Source organism: Aythya ferina (assembly GCF_964211825.1).
Source record: "Aythya ferina genome assembly, chromosome: 5".
NCBI lineage: Eukaryota > Metazoa > Chordata > Aves > Anseriformes > Anatidae > Aythya > Aythya ferina.
Genome location: NC_140301.1, coordinates 17,238,120 through 17,262,388, shown reverse-complemented (window position 1 = coordinate 17,262,388; position 24,269 = coordinate 17,238,120). Strand labels below are relative to the sequence as shown.

At 39.0% G+C, this 24,269-nt stretch overlaps 2 protein-coding genes and 1 long non-coding RNA gene across 4 annotated transcripts in view; 1 reads left to right on the top strand and 2 right to left on the bottom strand.

Annotated features, from left to right (window-relative positions):
* LOC311438114 (CD59 glycoprotein-like) overlaps positions 1-428 on the bottom strand; it is a 6,906-nt gene extending 6,478 nt beyond the window's left edge. Inside the window, exon 1 of the mRNA XM_084522174.1 lies at positions 352-428. The gene's annotated coding sequence lies outside the window, so the exon portion shown is untranslated. The remainder of the gene's footprint in view (positions 1-351) is intronic.
* Positions 415-2,690, top strand: LOC311438115. The gene is made up of 3 exons (XR_014693929.1): positions 415-646; positions 900-1,019; positions 2,273-2,690. It is a non-coding gene; the product is annotated as an uncharacterized lncRNA (long non-coding RNA).
* On the bottom strand, positions 2,602-24,269 carry FBXO3 (F-box protein 3). Of its 2 annotated transcripts, none has more exons than XM_084522170.1 (11): positions 24,107-24,269; positions 20,679-20,768; positions 18,182-18,345; positions 15,646-15,760; positions 11,348-11,552; positions 9,886-9,931; positions 7,559-7,643; positions 6,608-6,730; positions 6,042-6,157; positions 5,468-5,658; positions 2,602-3,696 (listed from the first exon to the last, which is right to left on the bottom strand). In XM_084522170.1, exons 1-11 carry the CDS (start codon positions 24,211-24,213, stop codon positions 3,571-3,573), a joined length of 1,368 nt encoding a protein of 455 aa, XP_084378296.1. In that variant the 5' UTR covers positions 24,214-24,269; the 3' UTR covers positions 2,602-3,570. The 2 variants fall into 2 exon arrangements, with proteins under 2 accessions (XP_084378296.1, XP_084378297.1); XM_084522171.1 differs by lacking the exon at positions 2,602-3,696 and adding an exon at positions 4,913-5,015 and having other exon boundaries at positions 24,107-24,268.

Here is a 24,269-nt window from a genome sequence, read left to right as displayed (position 1 = left end):
CAGCAAGCCCCCTCTCTCGAGCTGGGCGCTGTGGCTGTGGCTGCAGCAGCAGCAGCATTTCTCCGCAGTCCCCGCGGGCAGAGCCGCTCCCGGAGGGCTGCTGCGGCTCGGCTCGGCGCCCGGGACCACCGCGGGGAGAAGCAGCCCCCAAAAAGGGGATGAGGGGGGGCTGGATTTCGGCTCCCCGCGTCCCGCTATAGCGCAGTGCGGTGCCGTGACTCAGGCCGGGGGCTGCCAGGCTTTGTGCCGCCCCAACAACGCTGCCCCCCGCCCTACTCCTCCCTCCCTCCCTCCCGGGCCCCTCCGCACCCCCAGCCCCAAACCCCAAAGCCCTAAGCCCCCGGCCCTCACCAGCTCCGCCGCCTGCCAGCCCCGCACCGTCTGCCGATGGGGCTGGGGGGCGGCGGTGCCACAGAGCCCGGCCCGCCCTCGGGGCGGAGCGGCGGGGCTGGCACGGCTCGGCACGGCCCTGGCAACAGCATGGCCAACGGCTGCGGCAGCCCCAGGCCCAGGCAAAGGCAGGGGTTTAGGGGATTAAAGAGCTTGGCTCTAATGGGGCCCTAATGAACTGCGAAGGTGCGTAAGGCGCTTAGGGTGTTACTGTGCGCCACTGAGGAAGCAGCAGGACACGCGAAATTGAGACTTGGTAAGTTTTTGTTGTAAATATAAAGCTCGTTTCCTAATTCACTTGTAAAATTTTGCTCAGAGGAACTGGACCTTCAGCCATGGGTGGGTGGTTGCCTGTTTTCCTTTCCAGTAACCCATATCGTCACGTAAATGGCATTTCCACCTGCATCTGTATCCATTTTACAGTCTCTGCGTAGACAATTAGTTACAGAAATTAACCCAACCCTAGAGTAACATTAGCAACTTTTTTTTTTTTTTTTTTTTTTTGCTAGTGCCTGGCTCCTGCTTATTCTCCTCCCCTATGCTGCAGTCTCAGCAGTGGCTGAAGGCTCTCCTCGTTAACCACCGACAGTAAAACCCCTGCAAAATGCAAAAGTAATGCTAGAGCTATGGTAAGCCTTTCCCACGTACAAAACAAGAAAAAAAAAAAAAAAGGAGCTTTGGTACATATTCACATTTGAACATACTAAGTTCTATATGTACACGCTATATGTGTACATAGATGTTCAACGAGGCTTTACTGGGCCTTCTCCTGCCCAATAGAGTAAGCATCAGATCCTCAGCATCTGAGTCAGCAGAAGCTGGAAGAACTTCAGGCTTGGTCAAAGGGATGGTCACCAAAGGGACAGGCAGTGCAGCATATGTGTTGTACAGCTTATAGCAAACAGCAAGCATTGAGCAGTTGGAAGTATCATAACACCATTTACAAATGCACCTACTCAACACTTGCTTGTGGACTAAGTCTGAGCACTGGTGAAATGCTGTCCTCTAAAGTGCAATCTTGACAACCAGTTTTCACTTCCCCAGCGATGACTTCTACAGTCCAACAGTGCTGGCCTGGCAGACATAGCTAATGCCTTGTTTTCTTCCATTGTCTTGGCCACTTCACTTTTCATGCTGATTTGGCATACACACTGCTTTTGGGTGGGGTGAGGAAAGTACTGGCATGCACTTTGTTTGATCTGCAAGTAAAGGTGAGGTACAGTGCTTGCAGTAACATCTGGTAACTTCAGGCAGTACACCACTGTGCTAAAATAACTGCCTGAAGCCATTTTATATAACTTTTCTCAAGTTACAAGTTGGTACAGTAGCCGCAACAAGCTGTTCTCCTGCCTGGGTAGGTTTTTACCTCATACATGTGTCGTTAGCAGGCTAAGTCCTGTGACTACCAGCTGTGCTTGGATCACAGCTCACAAAATCTCAAGATGACTGCTTACAAGTTAGCAGAATAGTATGGTCCTGTATCTTGTCTTACTCAAAAGTAGGCAGTAATTACGTTCTCCTCTTTAATGACTGAAGGGAAATACCACTCCTTGAGTAATATTGTTAAGAGTTGGAAGTGTTTCTACAGGTTCTAATGACCTTTGGCTGATACTACTACTAGAGCATACAGATCCCTGTTGCGTACCACAGCAAGGCATGACAGTTAATAGTCCTTAAAACACACAAAACAAACCTATTGCACTGGAATAAGTGCTAGTTCTGCTAAATAGGGGTTTCTAAACCCTTTTTCATTGATCCTTTTAACCAATGATAAGTTTTCAGTTGAAACCATCACATTTTCCCCTCATAATTAGTATTCAGGAGTCTTCAAAATCATTTTAAAACTAATCTAGTATTTCACAATTCTGTTTTACTTCTCTAGATGCTTTACCTGAACAACTGCAGGAGTCACATTCAATTTTTGTTTTTCTACCTTATACTGCTGTAGAAGATCCAGATGTTGTGTGACACAAGAGAAAGATGTGCACATTGAGAATCCAATACTAGGGCTTGTAAAAATCTAGAGTTCATGTAACAGTTAGCTAATCAGTAATGGAAAAAAAAAATCACTTGGAACAATATGCTGGTATCCCATCATTGGAGCTACTGATTCTGGATGTCAGAAAGAAGAACTGACTACAGGAAAACTAGTCATAATTTTTGCTCAAGTCTCAGCAGAATCAGTCCCATGTTGTACTTTAGAGCAAAGGAGGCAGTTAAGTTGTTTATTAATGACAGTGGAAACAAAATAAAAGTGATAAAGCAAACAGATACTTCTTTAAATATAAAGTTTCTAGTCATCTAGTGTTCTGTCAGGCTCTTTTTTTCTTTTGGATTCATGCATAGTTGCAAAAACCCATAGAGGATTTAGGGAGACATGATACTTCAACATAAGCTGTCACCTATGACAAAGTCTGAACAGCAAACATCATATAAAGAAAAACTCAAAACATATTTACAAATTCATATTTTGTAGTCATTGAGAAATTTCTTTGTTATCGAGTGACAGATTATGCATGTACACTACATTCCAAAAAGGCATTATTCAATCAGAGTCATTTAGCATAAAATTAAGCTGAAAGACAGATTGTCCAAAAATAAGGCCAGTTTCATTCCAAATGTATGTATCTGATAACCAGAATTTTCTGGTACTTGTATGTTAATAAAAAGAGCATAAGAGCACCTGATCTAACCCAAGTGGGATACATTGACCAACCTGCAAATTTCATTCTTAGCAGAAATTATCAACAGTAGAAACTCATGAGAAAGGACAATAGTACACACCTTTTTTGCCATCTTGTCTATTGCTAATTTTAAATGTTTGTATAAAAACAATTCCCCACACCGCATTTGTAATATGATCATAAATACGCAATAGTTTAAAACTGTAAGATATGATTACCTCAGACTATCAAGCTGTTCTGCACTTTGGAAAAAAGTCAACAAAACCTAAACATCTTTCTCTTCTTCTCCCTTCCTCCTTTCCCCCCCCCACTTCCAAGCCAGGGAAAAAAAAAAAATATTATATTCTGATGAATATTAGAGCTGGCACCAACATTCATGCTAGTTGCCCTGATGTGCAACAGAAAGTTCATTTACAATAGTCAGACATATTCTTATGCACTAGTCCCAAGAGTTCAAAGAGCTTCTGAAAACAGTTTTGAAGCAAACAAAATCCCATCAGGTATGATGTGGGCAGCGTCCAGAAGGTGCAGGAATGTCCAACACTCTACGTCGATCTTCATATTCATCAGTGTCTGTGGAATCTTCATCTTCATCCACTGCATATTCATTATGATTTGTTTCCTAATACAAAACATACACATATTTAATCAAAATTTTGTATTCCAGCTACTTATAAAGAAGCACTAACAATTCCCTAGAAAAATTGAAAGCCTATATTACTGCATCAGTTACCGGAGGTAGATACCATACCCCATGTCTTAACACCAGTTCCCTAAGCTTACAGTAATAATTAGCAATAAAGATAAATTTTGCCTAAGTACTTAACCATTAACTCAATAAATAGCCACTAGTTTTATGCATGGAATAATTAAGGCTATGTATACAATGCCACAAGGTACCACAATTCAGCACCCTAGTTGCACCAATTTCCTTGGCAGCTTATCTAGTCTTTTAGTACAGGTAGGTTTTTTTTTGTTTGTTTTTTAAAAAGAGGGTCATTACTACCTTTTAGAACTAGAGGTACAGCAAAAGATATAAAAGCAAATGATTCTCACAGTCAGCTGACTGGAAGAGGTTACAACTCACAAATGTAAGCTTAAGTTAGATATGACATTTTCCATTACAAGCACGACCTCTGCTGGCATTTACTGTTACAGCTACTACCAAGTTTCTCAAATCCCTTGGAAAAACAGGAAAAAGTGTAAAGATAGATGCTTACTCCTAAGAAAGACTCAGTACTTGCACAAAGTCTTTTAAGTTCTATCTGAATTAGACACTAAATAAGGGCTATGCTAGTGATAAAATAAAGCAATCTTCTCTAAATGTGCCAAAACAAACAGAAAAGTTAAAGATCACCTACAATTACATTACAGTAACAGTAAGCTAAGTATCTTATTGAGTTCATTAAGTGACTTAATGAAATGCACTTCAGTGTGAACTAGTGAGCATAAGAGGACCAACACCTTTTTAGAATTGTTATTAACTTAAACATTTGTTGTTGAAGAAAGTGAATCAACAGTTATGGCTAAAACATACTGTAGTGTGGTGATACCAAGAAGGAATATTTAAAAGAACTAAGAAATCTGAACAGCTAACTCAATGCCATGCTTTGAGGTACAAATTAAGAAATAAAGTAGCTCCTTAAAACAAAATAAACAAACAAACCTCAACATTGCTGCAGTCTGCATAATCAGATATACCTCTGAAATACACCCTGAACAGACATAACCATACATACATATTTCTGTGCATTCTGGGGAGCGCTGGAGCTTAGACACAGGACAACAGAATGGTCAAGTTCTACCCCTGTTAAGAGCCTACAGGGCAACAGATCTCACCTGATAAGACACAGTTTGACCTTGATACCAGACAGAGGTGAGGACCCAAGAAGGAACACCCATAGCCAGTCAGGACTTCTTGTGAAAGCTAGGACCTAGGGTCTTGAATTAAATTGGTACTATTACATGCCAGAGCAACAAGGATATATGGCTTTACTGACGTAGAAACTGCCTCAAAATACTGCTATGGTTTCCAGACTGATGTAGGCTTAACTGTGGTATGTTTTATATGGAATTACCAATCCAAATACTGTTCAGTACTGTGAGTTTTGCAATACAAGTGTTAGTGTGTGTTGTTTTTTTTTTTTTTTTTTAAAAATCAATATTCCAGAAGCTGAAAAGAATTTATATAGTGGGAAGTTGCTGAAGTCTCAGATGCAGTGATTCTTTTAGTTTTTGTTGAAGCAAACCTGAAAGAGCCCATTTTCAAGAAAATAACTGAAACTCATTTCAACACACAGCTGCACTTCCCTATTAAAATCAATCCAAGTGATCAATGAAAACAGAAGGTGAGACACAAAATCCAGGATAAGCACGAATGCATATCTACTTACCATTCGTGCTGTAGACACCTTGAATGTTGGGCACACCATATGAAATCTGGGAATTGTAACATTAAAGAATTTGTCCTTGTAGTAGAGGCAGTGGAAGGTGTAATACCCCTCCATATATCCAGATGTAGTGGAAAAAGTGGTACAGCTGGTATATTCATAGACTCTCCCTGGACTGATTATTGGAAACTCCCCTGTTGGTAAAATACCAGATCACAATAAGTAAGGACTAAAGTATAACCATAATTTAGCACTAAAGTTAACCACAATTTAGCAGTTTGCTGAGCTCTATAACATTCAGGCAGATGATTTTAGATTCCTGTGGACATAAACTATTCTCAGTAACTAGTACTAAAAAGAACTGTTCGAAGAAAATTTAACTAGCAGGCTTTTCAAACTCCCCTTGTAAAACAACTTCAAGACAAAACAGATACATACATATGACTTAATTTCAAGCAATGAAATCATGTTTATACAAACCACACAACTGCCACCTTCTCATCATAAGGAATAACTAATAGTGGAACTTTCATAACATGTATGCTAAACAGATTCATAAAAGCAACCTTTTACTTACCAACTACTCCAGGACCCTGAACCTCTTCTACATCACCTTTGGCATTTGTTATTCTCCAGTATCGACTGTCCAGCTGACAAGCCTTCTCAGGAAGAGCATCTTTGGACATTTCAATTCTAGAAGCCAAATAGCATACTTAATGGTTACATAACTACTTTCATACATTTCAAGAAAAGCTTGGTAGTCTTGGGCTCTCTCTCAAAATAGACTGGGGAAAAAAAACACAACACACTGCAGTGAAGTATACTGAATCAATCGCCAAGATATACCTGTCTATTCACTGTAGTTATTTAGCCCTTTCTAAAGGGCAGGAATTACTTAGAAATTCTTCCCCTCACCCATTACTGTACTTTGCCAATTACCAACTTGACAGATACTTTATGTACCTGGCCAGGTAATGTTTTAGTGATCTTTTCTATTAGAAAGTACTGCATGCTGTGCACATTCAGATACTTCCCATTCATTTTAGTAACTTTATCAATTCTGTGCATAAATTTGCAACAGTTGATGATCTTAACACTACACAAGTCTCCCCTGTGTTTTAAGGGTCATGCAGTTATTCTCACCTGATTCTGTATGTGAAGAAATAGTGCGGTGGATGTACAGAACTGAGTTCAGGTAGAAAAGACGTGGACACAGAAACAGTAATATCTCCTGTGGTAGCAACACATTCTTTATCATGGACATACCTACAAAAAGAAAAACAAACCTAAAAATAGCTCTGAACATTCAGTACAGAAAACTGAAGATGTAAAGTGATTAGTTAATCACTAATAAGAGCACTGTGGGGCTAGACTTAGAAGTAATTCATAATTTGGCAGTTAAACAAAGGATGCATGCAGAATCTTTAGTATATATTCTTCCCAAACTCATACAGCTACAGCTCTCTGTAACTGCATTAATGCTTGTATTAAGCTAGCTGTATAATTGGATCTGAAGTCAGTGAAAACCCACTTGTTTAACAAGGATGCATCCTTATGCTATTTAAAAACCAAAAACCTAACAACTCCTACAGCAAAGAAATTTTCAGATGAGGAGCTTGTGTTCTGGAACACCCCAGTTCCACAGAAATAAGGTTCTTATATTTAGAAGAAATTATACATGGGTGAATATTCAAACACCAGAACAAATCCTGTTTATGTACTGATTCTGCACTGTGTTACTTTAGAGACCAGTTCACTGGAACAACTGATTTTTTAATAGCTAAGAACAGCCCTGCAGCTGCAGTGCACGCATAGCAGACAGAATAAATGATATGGTACTAGCTATGCTTCAGATCAACTGTATCACAAGATTCCAGTTCTGATAACACAAAGTTATAATCTCTGAAGCTTGTGATGTTCAAAAAAAGCTTTTAAGCATTCTGTTTTAAAGTTCTATCTGAAACATCTCATGCACTTCCTCTTCTCCACCATTAGCTTTTGGTATCACAAACGCAGAACTACTGCAAAAGAAGTCCACATTCTAAACAAGCCATCAACACACTGCAGTGAAGTTATAAATCCCGGTCACAATACCTGAAAATCTGATCTCTGATGATAGGATAACCACCAGTTACAACCTTGTTTACGTAGGATGTAAACCATTCCAAGTAAGATGTACCTAGGTGTCAAAGAAGAGAAGTGTTCGTAAGGACAGACAAGTTTACCACTGAGTACATTATGATAAATATTCAAAGCAAACACTTTAAAACTTTGAATACTTCTACGATATATTCTCAGACTTTTAGATGACAGTTAATATCCCAGCTCATTCAATCAACAAAGATCATTTGTAGAAAGCAACCTACAATGAAGATTACATATTCCAGAAATGCCAAAGCAATCAAAGAAGCTCTTCGCTAAGTATATCACATTATAATCACAGCCTTCAAATGCTGGTGCCTGTCATCATGTTTTCCTTATCAAGACTGTTCTGCTATGATTTGGAAAGATGACTAGTACAGCAGCCTATTCTATTTGTGTAGCTATTTCCAGCTAGTCTACCTACAAGGAGCACACAAGCCTGCTGATGGACTTACTTAATTTTGATAGATATATATATACACCAAGTTTCCATATGAATACTTTAAGAAACTTGCTAACAAATTGCAGAGTTTTCCTCTCCTTAAGAACAGGGATGAGGCATAGACAGAGAGATGCTCTGCACTCCTCCTACAAACCCAGAAGAAATAAGGCTGTACGTCATTCAAAAGAAGCTAGAATTTTCTTAAACATAAAGCCATTGTCTGAAAAAGCTTTTCGTACACCTACAGCCATTATTTAGGAACAGCTTGATTTCTAAGCAGACAGTCAAGCTGTCGCATTTAACTCTTAAAGAGCAGAGTTTCATACAAGCAATACTGCCTTCCTGGAAAACAATTTCTCAGCTACAGATTTTCTAAGCATTGTGATAGAGTTCAACAGAGAAGTACACAGAGTTCTTCAAATATTTGTCAATATCACTCAAAAAAAATCTTGAAGCTAACTGAAATACTGTGAAACCATTATCCTAGCCTCCACTGACATGTTATCAAGTATTATCACTCCTGTTAGATTACATGTACTTACCACTTCTTCCTTTGTGCAAGAGCTACGTGTACTGTCCTTTAACCTTTTGGAAGTCTAAGCAATTCCAAGCTTATTATCCTCCTTTCTACCACTAATCCACAAATGCAAACCTTGTATAAAGCAACTCTGAATGGAGAAAATGGACCAATCTACTCTGCAATGTTCAAAAAAAATCTAGATAAATACTGTATATGAAGCTTCCCCTCCACCCTGCAATATGCCAAGATAAACCCTTTCAGCCAAGTGCCATACATTTAGGTACGATGTCGGATCACCTCACCATTGAGGCAATGCCATAAAAGCGGCAAGCTCGAGGTAACAATACGAATACACCAGAGTAGCTTTAAAGCATTACATCATCCTCAGCTGAAAAGACACAAGTAACCAGCTATTAGTCTTGAGCTTTTGCTGTAACTTCCCTCTGACTATCCTAAAGAACATAGTGCACTCCAAAATATGACCTTCATAAAACAGATGACAAACTTTTTACTGCACATTGAAATCAGTTCACAAAATCTATGAGTACATAGAAAGGTTTCCTAAAATTAGAGTGGCTAAGAGTTTACCTACCTCCAACCTAAACCAGCAATAGTATAGCATTGTCTAATGTAGTTTCCCACTGTTACTATTAGTACATATATCTGAAGAAATATACAATGCTAACATGAATTTTGGCACCAGTTAGAACACATCTGTCTAAATTAATTCTTTTGACTCAGTGGGAGAGCACAGTCACGGTTACCAGATTTCAGGGAATGAAAACAAAGAATCATTTCAGCTAATGTACATATCAGACAGATGATCTCAGTGGACTACTACATAACCAAATTACACAAAATTAGCCAAATCAAAATTCAGAAAGGCTTTCTTCCGTAGCTATGGTTATAATTAATAAGATTTCATTAAGGGACACAAAATATTTTGAACTTCCAACATGGTAGCAAAAACTACTGGAAAAAAGCCTGCCTATTTGGATGCATATTTACTTACATCATTCCAATGATGGCTAATTTAAAGCTTTTGCTCATCTTGTTAGACAGGTTAATACACTGAGTAATCCGTATACAAGGCACGAGGAAGGACAAGCTTCATTAAAGAAAACTTCCATCTCATTTCAAATAATCACTGATGTTTTAAATCAGGTTAGTGTCTTGTAAGTAGCACAGAAAATTTAGAGCACTTGCTCTGTACAAGTCAACTGCACTGTACAGTTTGATTTGATCTGTCAAACACTGATGTATATTTTCTACACACAATTAAAACATTCTGCAGAACTCTTTATTCTGAAGTGTTACCTGTAATGAACATATCAATAGCAGACGGATTGCGAGCCATTTGGTCCTAAAAGGGAAAGTTATGGATTTATTAGAAATAAAGCATTAGACTTCAAAGGTTAAAATTCAACATCTGAAACATAACACATGGAATGCTTTCCCTACATTCACTAAACCAATAATCTGGCTTTTTAATACACCATTATATTCCCAGCCAGATATTCAAATGTATAATGTAAAACACAAATTCCTGTTCCTGTGAGTACTCAGCTGATAATTAAATGTACAGCTTGAACATTCCATTAAGGTTAATTAGATTTAATGCATTGCTTAAGAAACACAACAAATCAAAATATATTGACTTAGAACAGAAACAGTAAAGTTGAGCTTGGAGAGGACCTTTGGAGATGATCAGTCCAAACCCCCCACTCAAGACAGGATCAGCTAGGGCAGGTTACCCAGGACCATGGGCTCTGTCTCCAAGAGAGAGACCATGCAACCTCTGTAAGTAACCTGTTCCAGTATTCAGCCACACTCAGAGTAAAAAGCTCTTTCCCTATGTTCAGATCAGGTTTCTTCTGTTTCAATTTGTGCTTACTGTCTCTTCTGTAATTGGGCAGGCATCACAGAGAAAAGTCTAGCTCTGACTTCCTTATGCCCTGCTATCCAGTATTCATACTCATTGATAAGATTCTCCTGAGCCTTCTCTTCTCCAGACTCAACAATTCCATATCCTTTACTACCACATACCCCCTTGAAACAAGCAAGACTGTTCAGAGATAACCCAAAATTTACATAGCATTTCAAGTTTCAGAGCATTATCCAAAACGTTTAATTAATAATACATAATACAAAATACATAATACAAACAAAGAGCTTAACAATCCTCCACGTGATCCCTTATCACGACATTTCCTGGAAATCCAAGTGCTACATGCTTTGAAAATAAACAGCTAGAAAGCACATAGCAGGAAGAAGATATCCTCCCAGCCCACCAACTTCTTTTTATTATATATAAATAGAAGAAACACTCTTCACTTCCCCTGCTTTTTTTTTTGAGGATACCCTTCAGTAAACTCACATTTATCATATCTGGGTGAAGAAATTCATACAGATGAGTATCTCCCAAAGAAAAGCTTTTATTCCTTAAAGGAACAAGATTATATACCTGCCATAGCTATATACAAATTTAAGTAATATCTTCCAATAAAGATGAAAAGATGAATGCCATCCACTATCATAAACCTATGGAAACTGCTATAGCATTAACTACTTCATGTAAATTTCTTTCATCTAATAAGCACTCCACTTGTATACTTTGGTGAAACCTGATGGCAACTCAAGGACAAACAACGGAAACCAGCATGCTGTCTTAATATTGACCTTATACTATGTGAAGTATTTTGGGTATCAGATAACATGCAATGGGGTACCATCAACTATTTGAAAAGTACATTCAGAAGTATAAACATATCCTCCTTACTGGACATTGATAGAAGATCTCGTATTTGTTTCGTCCTTCCACACTCTCCAGGGCCATGTACTGGCTCAGGCCAGTGTGAATGCAAAACGTAAGCGGAAGGCATTGTTTCAGACCTAGCCTCTGTTGAAAACCTCCAGCAGCTGTGTCGATATCCAACAAGTCTTCAGAGCGGTAGTGGTTCGACAGCGCCATACTTCCCATCAAACTTGAAACAAGAAAAAAAAGATAAACAGATGATACTACTCAGAATGCAGCGACAGCTTCAGAAATCTTTTCTAAGTATTAATTCTATCAATGCTCTGGATGCATGTTAGAGCTAGATGAAGTCCAACTATAAAACTCAAGAGCAAAGCCACGTTTTAGTTCACAGCACCAGCCTTCATAGAGGAAGGCTTGGTAGCTCTCAAATAAATACTTCCTGGTACATTCTGTGCATCCCAAAGCACCCTTTTAAACTGTTGGAGATTCTCTTTGTGTCTACAATTACTTCAAAAAAGGTGAAGGCTTTCTGTTAACAGCTGACACAGTTTTCTACAGTAGCATAATGGAACACCACCCTATGCAGCCTGTATCTCAAGTTTTGATAGCATTGAAATTAACTTCCACAAAACATCCATGATTTTTTCAATTAGAATAACAACCTGCTATAGTAAATCATTCATCAAAACCACAAGTGACCTAGGTGCTTTATACTTTGGAGAAAATGTTGAGAAGCAAAGAAGGAAAACAGCTACTGTATCAGAGAAATTAACATCTCAGTATGAAAACTTAGGCAGACAGATACAAGCAAAGCTGTACAAGGAAAGAATGAGACAATATTCATCAGCATGACATGACAAGACTATCAAGTGTCCTTCTAATTTTTCCCTCTTTCTTTTTGTAAACATCACTATTAAAGATTAGATTTTTGGTTGTTGTTTTTGACAATAAGAAAGCAACTCTGAAGACCATAGGAGCCTCCCTGCTTATGAATAGAATATACACAATTGGAAAAAAAGTTGTACTAATCTGAAAAGTGTATCACATCAGGAATGAAGGTGAGTATCAGAAACTGAAGTTAACGTTAGTATGAGTGACAGGTGAGATAAATGCCAGGGCAAAAATAAAAAAACAAGCAACCTACATTCAATCTAACGGGCGGAGAACAGAAGAATGAGGTAACATGATTTAAGTATTCACTTACAAGGGCACACACTGTAGCAGCGTGCTTAGCAAGAGGAAGACTACATTTGTCAAAGCCAAAGAAAAACATGCTGCAAAGAAGTTTTTGTGAATGACAAGAAAGACTCGGACTTCAGATGTAGCCTGGATTTTGACAAGGTCTCAGCCTTCAGAGAAAGCTTTGCAGAGTAAAAAATCAAAGTGAACAATTTAAAATAAAACTTACAATAAGCAGACAGGAGTTCTGTAAAAATCCTTTAATTTCAGTCCATCTTACTAGCTTTTTGACTTCTGTATTTAAGAAGTCACATTTTCTAGTTTTTATTTTATTAAAACCAGACTTTTTGTTTGAAAAGACATTTTATCTTTTTTTGGAGGCCGTTCTAGAAGAGATGTCTAACCAGGTCAACATAAAAGTTTCTGAAGACTCAATGTCCCATCATATACATATGCTAAGTATCAACTAACTACGAGATGAGTGTCTAACAATACTTCACTAAGAATTGCCCTTTAATACCTCCTTAATTCAGGTTACTTTACAGATCGATCTTAAAAGCAAAATACAAGAATTTAATACATTTCAAACAGGCTAATGGCATGAGATTAATGAAAGCAGTAGTTAGAACAACAAATACATTACTCATAAACATGTTTTATATAACCAACATGGGACTTTGAAACGTTTGGAAGGACATCAAAAGAAGCCCATGAAATATTCTTCTTATGAACCAGCAGGACACATGAAAAAGTTTACACACTAACGTGTTATATGTACACTATGTATCTGGAAAAAGGCCTGAAGTAATAGAGTTCATGTTTTTTGCAATTGTAGGAGTACAACAGATTTTGCAACAGCTTTCTCATCCTTTTTTTGGCAGATTTGACTGACATTCTCTCAAAGCTCTGAAAGATAAAATATTTTGCCTATGGTGCATTGATGCAAGATATTTGTCAAAATCATGAGGAAGTTTGAATTCTAACGCAAAGTCGATGACAGTACAGGAATTGCATTGGAATTAGCACATGAAAGCTCCTAGAACCAGAACAAACAAAACAGCCAGCATCCATCCCAAACTCCAGAGACTTCAGCTTCTCCTTATGGTTGCTGCTAGATCCAAGTAACTAGAACTCAAAAAGATCTAACTGATTGCACAATTCAAACTAGACTGGGCCACTTCAGAGCAGAGTATTCTTGACAGATCAATTAAGGAAATACTCCTAGGGAGAGAGTAAGACTGATCAGTCCTCCAATAAATTGTCTTTCAGTAATGTCACCCAATAGCATAGTGTGGACTAAAAAGTAATCCATAAACGTACATGCAAGAGTAGCTGAGCTTCCTTGTCTTTATAAACAATATATGAATTTTTCTCCCTTCCCCCAGAGAGGCTGAGAGCCACAACTTTCTCTTCCCCAACCAAACACACAAACCTGTAGTTTACACCTCCCTACCCATACTCCCTTCTAAGTTGCCTTTAACTTTGCAGATGCAAACGCTTGCAGATGCTATACTTTTACTGGCGTTATGAAAGCAGTGACTCAAAGCACAAGCTGACACACGTCAGCATGATCTAAGTCGCTCCTACCTTGGGCAACAGGTTCCATTCCTCTCATTTTTCCTTATGTATTCTTGCTAAAATCTGAGCACAGATACATGAAGTACCTAACAGTGACAACATGCAAGATGCAGCCACATCTAGTCCCAGTGTTCTCCATTTTTGGCCTAACATGCCTATCCCATCAACTCTCTGCAGACTTCAACTACCTAGAGCTAAACTTTGCAGTATTTACCTGCCACAACAAAGCACAGAACTACGGGGCTGGCTAGTAAGCCTGTCCCAAAGGTTACACCAGGCCTTCCATTTGTAGCGCGGCAGCCTGTCTTGCTCTGGGTCTCATGTATCAGAACCAACTGGCTCCACCAGGGAGGTTTGTCAACCTGGGTGTAGGCTTGTGCTCTCCATTTGAGGGCACAGCAATAGATCACAGCCCACTGGCAGTTATTCAGGCCAAAAGGCATGCCCAAAGGTGTGCGTCCCCTGCTACAGCCCTTCCACAGGCATGTTACTCATTGCAGAGTGGGAATGAAAAAGCAGTAGGAAGAGGTGCAAAGCTATACACAAGCTGCAGAGCTGCATGTTGATCACTTCCAAGCTGATTAAGTGCAAGAACCGTATTTTGCATAAACCGACACTGTAAGCTTTATGAATCCTATTAAGGTTGATAAAAATTATTAGGAAGTCATCCACTGATCAATGATATGATTGCTGTTAGTAACTACCACTTTTTACTCTACCAGGCAACAGAAGGAAGCACTTCCAAAATGGAAAGAGCTATCTCATTTAAAGCCTACAGAACTAGAGCACCTACCTCTCCTCTAAAAAAAAAAAAAAAAAAAAAAAACTCTCCTAGAACAGAAAGAACTATAAGTCATCCTTATGGTTGCATGAAGCCATTTCCCATATTCCTTCCACACTTACAATACTAGAATTAGAGAAAGCTGTGTCTGCTCTACCTGTGAAGGTTTTGGTATAGCGACATGAAAGCACTGCTCACTACAGACTCTGCAATGATTTGCCCTAGTTTTCCATCTTTTGCTAACACTTGTGGCACTTTGTCAAATGCTGAGCTGCTAAATCTTTTTCTAGTTGGAAGATGCAAATCCACATCTGGTCATTTGCCTTCTAAACTTGATGTAAAATGAGTTTTTAATTGCTGATACCACTTGAAATTATGAAATCTTATGCTTAGAAAACTTAATATGCAAAACTGACATTGTGATTCTACTGATGACCAACTGATTTGAAAGTTATTCCCTAAGCATTTGAAAGAAAAAAGTTATTAAATCATGAAGCCTGCAGTGTCAAGAGGCTAATTTACGTAGATAACATGAAGCAAAACTTAGTGGTATGTTAACTAAAATTTCTAACTGTTAGACTGAAGAATAATTAGATCAATTAGTAATCTACACCACATTTTCAGTTACTGCTGAGAGTAGAACATAACCAATTCTACACGTGTCACTCAGATACGATACAATTAATGTTTCACCTGTCCTGATCAGCAGATTTTTAATAAACAGACTATCCAATAAATACAACAGGAATTAATGACTTGATATGTAGTTTATGTTCCTTACCCGGGAACAACTAGCTTCTGTCCATTGTGAATACGAAATGAACATCGGTAGTCGTCAGGGAGTTTGCAGCCTATCTGCGCTTCCACAGCATCCAGATCTTCCTCCCGCACACTCTCTGTGTACAAAAAGAAACAGAGCATTATGAGCAGTTTTGGAGAGGGAAATAAAGAAGGGCTGTTCCTAAGAAACATTCAAATTTAATGCTGCTTCACTACTCTGCCCACAGTGTCTATATGCTGTTGCTTACAAAGATGAACACTAGGATTTGCGTTAAGACCCTTTTCTTTAAAATTTTATTTCATGACATTTTATTAGAGCTGCATAGCTATCAATAAGGAGAAACTACCTAGTCTCCAGACATAACAGCATGTTCAAATTCTCTTTGGCAAATGAGAAGTAGCCCCAGCATTACTGATTTTTTATGTTATTATGAAGGCAAATACAGGAATATATATTTCAAAGTATTTTGTCACTTGTAATTCAGAAAAAGCAAGTTGACAGAAATACAAAAGCAAGGAAAATTCAGTTTAACTTAGGGACGCAGTTGTCTATGAGCATGGTCTCAAGAATCTTCCACTGATTGAAGTCATGCAAATGGAAAACACTACTAAAAATCAAGTTATTTCAAATACAAAGTATGGAATTTATAAATGCCTTGATCAAATGAACATAGACACCAATATTTGGTAACTACTGTATGCCAGGTGTTATACAATGAATACTACACACATTTGAAAGGAGGCTGATTACTTTAACTAATTACTTAATACAGCACACCAATCTCTATCCAGTGAAATCTCAACAGGCCTGACTTAATCATGAAGTATTTATGAAGTGAAATGAACCTTCCCCCACAGTGTTGTAATTAGCTGACAGAGTCCCAGTTACAACTTTTAGGCAATACTGATGTGACTCTTTCACCATTCTAAGGGTTGCTTCTTTCAGTTTCCAATCAAACCATCAACAAAAAAAAATTGGCTACAGCCACAATTCATCTAGAATTTGAAGCTATAAATATGTTGAGTGAATTGAGGGGATTTTCATATCAATTATCAACAGAAAGGGGTGGAGAGTAACTATTCTTATACCTCCACACACAATTCAGAGGGATTTCTACATCGTCGTTTCTACCAAACATCAAGTGGATGCCCTGTGCAGTCTGCTCTAATCAAGGTTTTCTGGGTGATTTTTTTTAAAAAACATTTTTTGTATTCATTATCAGTTTAATTTATAAGACATGAGTTAATTATCCAGTGAAACAAGGTGCTGTACTAATGGTATTATGAAGGTTTGAGTCTTAGAAGAGCTCCTGCTAAAACCTTCCATCACAATACAAGGTTTCACTTTTTTTTTTTTGTCTTTTGGTAGACAAAGAGAAGCTTCACTGCACCTTGGGAGGATTTTAAAAGTAAAACCATAGAAAGATCTGTTCATTTCAACACCTCCACCACAGATAATTTCCATCTTATTAATAAAACATTTGACTGACAATTTGCTGATTCCATATACCTGAGTGCTGTTTTCAATGGAGCAGAATGCAAGTTACAGAAATCAAGGCGTGAACATCTTCATCAAATACTATGGCCAGTGTAACACAAGACTTCAGGCTACCTACAACTCTTATGGCTTTTTCCTAAAATGGTATTACTTCAGTGATACTCAGAAGTAATCCCAAAAAATCAGAACAAAACCCAGCATGTATTAAATTCTAATCACACTTATTCATAAATAATTAGAAAAAAGTAACAATCCAGCAAGCCAAAAAATGTGCAAGACTTAAATAGGAAATAAAACAGTCTAGTTTTTTCTTAATTTCACAGACCACACTATTAGACCAAGACATTTGATTTAATTGCACACAGATGATTGAAGATGAAAATGCAAGACCTATTTATCCTTATACCAGAAAAGCCCAAACTTCCTTTATGTCTTAATGTATACAATTTATGAATCAGAACACCAGAAGTACTTCAAGAATTAAGACAAACTTAATCTGGATATGTAATTTTAGAACTAAAAATCCTTGTTCAGCTGCTAATTTACCTTTGTTAGAGGAATACAGGAAGACCTAAGTAAGAGGAAATACTCTCCCTTTTTGTTTGGCTTTAGTTTAAAACTGCCCGTTTTCAATGTGAATGTGCTTTCATTATGTCTTCAGAAAATCTCATGAATAAAGATCACAGCAACAAGCCCCAGATCCTTGAAATAATGGGACTAGTAAAAATTAAAAATAAAAAAACAGTCCCAGCAACTATAGACAAAAGCAGTGGGAGTATTTTCATTTGTTCACTAGAAAAAAATATCTGTTTTCTTCTCTTAAATCTTTGGAGACTCTATGAATCACTAGTAACTGAGGAAGTACTATCCATATGTCCCCCTTTATTTATTTACTGTAGGGGAAGGGAGAGCATGTCTCCTTGACTTCCAGGGCTCCAGTAATCAATGTACATGCCTAAGATAAAAACAGTATAAAACCTAAATGTCAAACAATGCAGCACTAGCCAATCTACTAAAGGAAGTAGATCTTATACCATACCTTTCAAAGAACCAATCATCCGAGGACACCGCTGTCCCAAGTACTTCTCTAGGTCATCCCAGGCTTTTTTCAATGTAGCATAATACTGGATATATCTTCCTAGATCAGAGTAGGTACTGATGAAGATAGCTTTCCAGCTCTGATTTCGCTGACTTTTTTCTGCACTAAGTAGACATGAAATAAGAAAGGTTAAACACCAGTCTAAAAATCTTGACTTCTGAAACCAGCACGTTAAAATTTGTTATTTGACAGAAAAGGTGTGCATAATACTATGCCAAGAACATTTCTCAGTCACAGGAAGCTCCACCAACTCAATTATTCTGGCACCTTGGAGTAGAATTAGGAAAGAATCTGGGTACGTAGTATCTGGGGAAAATTTAGACACAGTATTTCCGTAAAGGAAGAGTGCTGTCTGTCATTAAGTCTTAGAGAACTGGTAAAATAGCTAAATCAGATCACATTTCACACATTTACAGGGAAGGCCTTTGAAAATCTAATTTTTTAATGACTGCATTAGTCATTAACTCCTTTATTTTCCCAATAAGAAGGAAAAAGGAGCAGAACAGTTAAATGAGAACTCGGTAAACTGATCTGGAAAGTCAGTTTCTTAAAGAATCACTGCATATTGAATTCTCCTCACAGGCACAACAGCAGGATGCTGGAAGATAAGCTGCCAATAAAGTGTTGGTATATGACAAAGGATGCTTGCCTCCAAAAGCATAGCAGCTTTTGCACTGTTGTGTAAGGACATATTCCAACTCTTCAGACTCCACTAAGCATGTTCAATCTAAGAGATTTAATACAGCTCAATACACCTGAACAGTAATTTCACATTTGAGAAGTCTTCACACCAGCTTTAACATTTCTTTAGCTCTAATAAAGAAAGACAAAACTTGTTTCTTGAGGATGAGTTGAGGAGAAAAAAGACATTAAATATAATCTAGAAAGTTATATAAACTAATGACAATACCAAAGAGTTAAAAGAGGAAAAACCCAAAGTGAATCACGTCCCAGCAGATGAGAGAAGTTTCAGTATATATATACACTCAGGTATTTGTAGAAGTTTCCTTCAGCCTTGATTACTCACTTTTCTTGGTTGAAGGGAGGCCAGCATCTCAGAAACCAACACAAGAGTCTGTTCTGCTTAGTGGAATCCTAGCCCCCTCAATTCCCCCACATACACAAACCATGTTCCTCTTCTCTAGTATCAGGTACTCACTTTGAACTTTCCACTTCCTTATCTTCATTCCCCAACCCCCCTTACCAGATTTTCCTTTCTAGTTTGGATTCTAATAAAAATATCACTTAGGATTTTTATGCAGAGAATTTCAAGACAAAACTTCTACATCTTTTTGCATTACATCTTCACAAGCTGTATGTAATTAGAACATTCACTGTATGTTTACAAACACCGATGTCCTGCATCTGGGGAGAAATAACCCCGTATACCCAGTACACAATGGGTGCCTACAGACTTAGAGGCAGTTTTGTCAAGAAGGACCTGGGGGTCTTGGTGGACAGCAAGCTAACGATGAGCCAGCAATGCACCCTTGCAGCAAAAAAAGCCAACAGATCCTTAACTGCAATAGGAAAACATTGCCAGCAGGTCAAGGGAGGTGATCCTTCCTTTCTGGATGGCACTGGTGAGGCTGTGTCTGGAGTACCATGTCCAGTTCTGAGCTCCATAACACAGGAGAGACATGGACATACAGCACAAAGCCTCAAAGACAATTATGAGATTGGATCAATCTTTCACATTAGGAGAGCTTAAGAGAGCTGGAATTCTACTGCCTGGAGAAGAGAAGGCTCAGGGGCACCTCACCAATGCGTACAAATACCTGATAGGAGGGAGCAAAGATGGAGCCAGGTTCTTCTTGGTAGCGTGCACTGACAGGAGGATAGGCAATCAGCACTAATTAAAACCCAGGAAATTCCAACTGAACGCAAAGAAACGCTCTTTCACTATGACAGTGGTGTGAGACAGTGACCACAGTCTCCATCTGTGGAGATCTTCAAGACCATACTAGACACAACCCTGAGCAGCCTGCCATAGGCGACCCTTCTTGAGCAGGGGAGTTGGACTAGATGACCCCAAAAAGTACCTTTCAACTCAACTATTCTGTGGTTCCAGTCAAAGCAGCCATTGCCACAGACATCCAGCTGTACCCCAAAATTACAGTACTCAGAATATTACCTTCCTCCATGGAATATTTGGTGTCTGATAGTCAGACTGTAACTTCTCCTTCAGCCTAGTGATTAACAGAGCACCTCTTTGCTAACAATCCATAACCTTCCATGACACTCCTATATTCATGAAACTTTTATAGTAAATTAACATTTCTGATACCTCAAACCATTCATCATTTTGAAGCTGGTAAATGGCAAATAACATTACTTCCAGTAACTCTTAGATTGAAATGTGGACATAGCACAATAACGTAAGTCTTATTTTCATAGAGAGAAAGAGAGAGAAAAGGCATAATACAATCACACTTACTCTGAAATAAGCCAGTATTTCTTGCAGTGTCTTTTCCACAATGGATCATGGCTTGAGAGCTGATTTAATCTCCGACTTAAATAGCAGCAACTATAAATATAAAATCATTAAGTTTGATTGCAAAAGAGCAGTGAAATAAACAGAGATAAATACTAATACATTGTAACTTGTGTTCTCATTAAATTAACGTCAAAGTTAGTCAACTGTCCTCTTTAGAGTTATTCTTATAAAGGTTAAGAGTCTCCATTACAGCTGTATAGGTCGTGAACTACTTTTCTAATTAACTACATACTTTGAGAACTTCAAGAATTGTCAGCAATTAAGTCATTTTGTAAAGCGGGTCACCCTGCACATCTCTTCAATCACAAACATTATCTGAAAGAGTTGGATGTGACTCTATGCCACCAGAGGTACATATTCCAGTAGGCTAGTTGTTATGATTTAAATTGCTTCCTTACCTAAGTCTCTAGTCTCTACGTGATCTTTTTCAAAAATGTTGCCATACTACTGAAAGCTGAATCAATAAGCCTAAGAATTATACAGTTTAAGTATTAAAGTTATTTTCCACTTTAAGTTATTTAAATAAACTTTATGATGGAAAACAAAAAACTGCAAGTTGACTCTTACGAAGAGCACATATAAGCTCCTGCCACTGTTGCACTGCAGGTAACACCGCTGCTCCAGGAATTTCAAAGAATCATATCCTGCACTATCCAGCATTATTGCAGAAGCAGTATCAAGAGAAACTGTAGGATGTGAGTTGGGCATTGCCTTCAGAATCATTTAAGCTGATCCTTGCTTGATGCAAGGAGATAGCAATAGCTAACCCATATTCCCAATGCCTGGTAACTTGCTTTTTAAAAGCAGTAACAGAGGTACCATCAAACATGCAAGTCCATTCCCATTTTTACTTTTTACAATTTAAAAGTCTTTCTGGAACATAGAACTGCTATTAACAGCAAGGCATTCCAGTATATTAGCGTGACAAAACATCAGCCACATGCAGAACAGTAATACCGGGAATTATTACATTATTCAAAGATCCATACAATTCAAAAGAAATAAGTGTCTCACTCAGTCTAACCTCAACACCAGACAATAAACCTTTTCCTCCTTCTTCTCTATTTGAGCTGAATTGTCAGTTACACTTCAAAGAATCTTGCAGAAAGATACCACAAATACAGATGCAGTACCACCACTTCCTCTGGTAGCTTGTTCTAACAATTAATATATGTGTTTTAATGACTGTGATTAACATCTAAATACCCCAAACGAGGTTACCAAACTTCAGCTTTCAGTTACTGCCTTTTTTTTTTTCCTCCAGTGTAGCTCAGATATTGCTAAATTAGGAAGATCAACAGTGTAAATGGACATAGTTACATACTGAAATAAAGGTACCTCCAAATCTTGTCTCTGATAAGCTAAGTAAGCCAGAGTCCAGGCCTGGAGAAAACATCTTGTGCTGAGACTACAGAATTTTTCATGTTTATCTGTCTGGTTCAGTCTTTTTCCCCCCCTAATAGTTTAAACAGCTTATAATGGGTATAACTACATTAGTATTTCAAAACCAACCTGAACAATGTGAAGTGATTATTCCTTCTTCTATGCCCTGCCATTACCCTTCCACTCTCAATGACACAAAGACACCAGTGTATTCATTTCTACCATCATAATAGTTTTATGATGGAGACACACTGAATAGATTGTTAATGCCCTTGGATCTTTTTATTCATTACCTTTCATCAGCATGGTCTTGCACTTTTTTTCCCCTCAGAATTACAGCTCGCTTACTTGACTGGTCAGTTTGACCAGAACACAGATCTCTTGAAAGGTTACTGTTACCTCACCTCTCTTTGCAGCATTTGTAAATTTTAATGGCTTTGCCTTCAAATAACACCTGCTAATGGTTTGCACTTCAAATTTAATAGCAACTCCAGTAGAACCACCATGTTGCTTCATGGCTGCTCGTTAACAGCAAAATCTTGACACTTGGCCATGTAAGAATTTCATTCATGACATAACAAATGTTTATTTGTAAGTGAGAGTATCCTGAAGTTAACACCCTATCTGAAATTTACCATGTTGGTAAATATCAACCAAGCCTCTAATTGCTTAGAGGAAAGAAGTTACTGTGGCATCAGAGGAACATGTGGTTTCAAACTGGCTTTAATTGCATGTTTGATCAATTCTCCTTAATTAAATAGATATTTTGTCTCACATCAGCTTTTCTGTTATTTAAGGACCACCACCAGGCTAACCAACCTGTGGAATACCAGAGAAACTACTGTAATGTTTGTGATAAAGCACGTACATGTCACTAAAGCAAACAGTAACCAACTAAAGATTTCCTCAATTGACGCTCTGAGTACCACAAACAGCCAGTTATGCAGAAATGCCAGTGTTGCCTTTAGAGCTAAGAAACCTAACCAGTATTTAATTGTCCTTGCACAATGAACTCCACCTCATTTCAACTACATAACAAAAATAGGTACTGAGCCTTGCTACCTTTATCAACTACTACTGAATCATCTATGCTGACCATACATCATTACTCAGTTGCTAACATTTTTATTTTTGCTATGCTTAACCTTTTTTACTGACATCCTAATAGAAGTCTGTGATGCCTTCAGCCTTCTTATTAAGATCTAGGAAAAGAGAAACAACTTTGACAATATTCTGTGTGATTCATACACACTCCTCCCCCAAACAAACACCGTGATTCCAATCACTGCCACAGCTAAAACCTTACCAATAGCGTACGAGCAAACAACACATTGTTATCTTCACTGTTTGACTCACAGTCCTTTAGCCACATAGCAGACCATCCAAGAGCAGCCTGCAACTTCCATTCACGTTTCTTGCTGCCTGAAAAGCCCTCCTGTTTAATTTTGCCCGCTTTGCCTCAAATTCCAACAAGAGCTCTTTCAGCTCTCCGAAAACACTGACTGGCAACAAGACCGCCCTTTGTCCGCCCGCAGATAGGCAGAGGAGCACTAATTCCGTCAACTCAGTTACCGGTTCTAATGGGTAACTTAGGGACAAATAAAAGCGGCATGACATGCGGGTGGGAAAAGCGAACATCCCTTTTTCCTTAAAAAGGACGTAAAAAGGGCCCAGCACCGCTCCTCTCCGCCCGCAGCTCGTCAGGACGCCTCGCACCGCGCGGTGTCCCCGGAGCACACCGGCTGCCATAGGGGCAGCGCCGAGCGCTTGGGGAGCGCCCTGCCCCAGCCCTGCCCCATCCTCACCCCGTTTGCGAGCGGAGCCCAGCACGGACCCAAAAGTTGGGCAACCGCCGGCAGCCGCCTCCGCCCGCCCTCCCCGGGCCGTTTCCCCCGGTCCCGGCCTCGGCTCTGCTCGCCCCGCGGCCCGGGGAACGCCTCCCGCGCCTCCCCCAGCCCCCCTTCCTCCCCCCCTTGTACCCGCACCTCATCAGGTCGCGGTAGTCGAGGAAGCTGAGGATGAGCAGCAGCGGGTCGGTGGGCAGCAGCTCCAGGCTGAGGGCCGCCGGCTCCATGTCCAGGGGCGCCGCCATCTTGCGAGACGTCCCAGCGGCGCCGCCGGGGCCGCCCCCGCCCGTCGCGCCGCGCC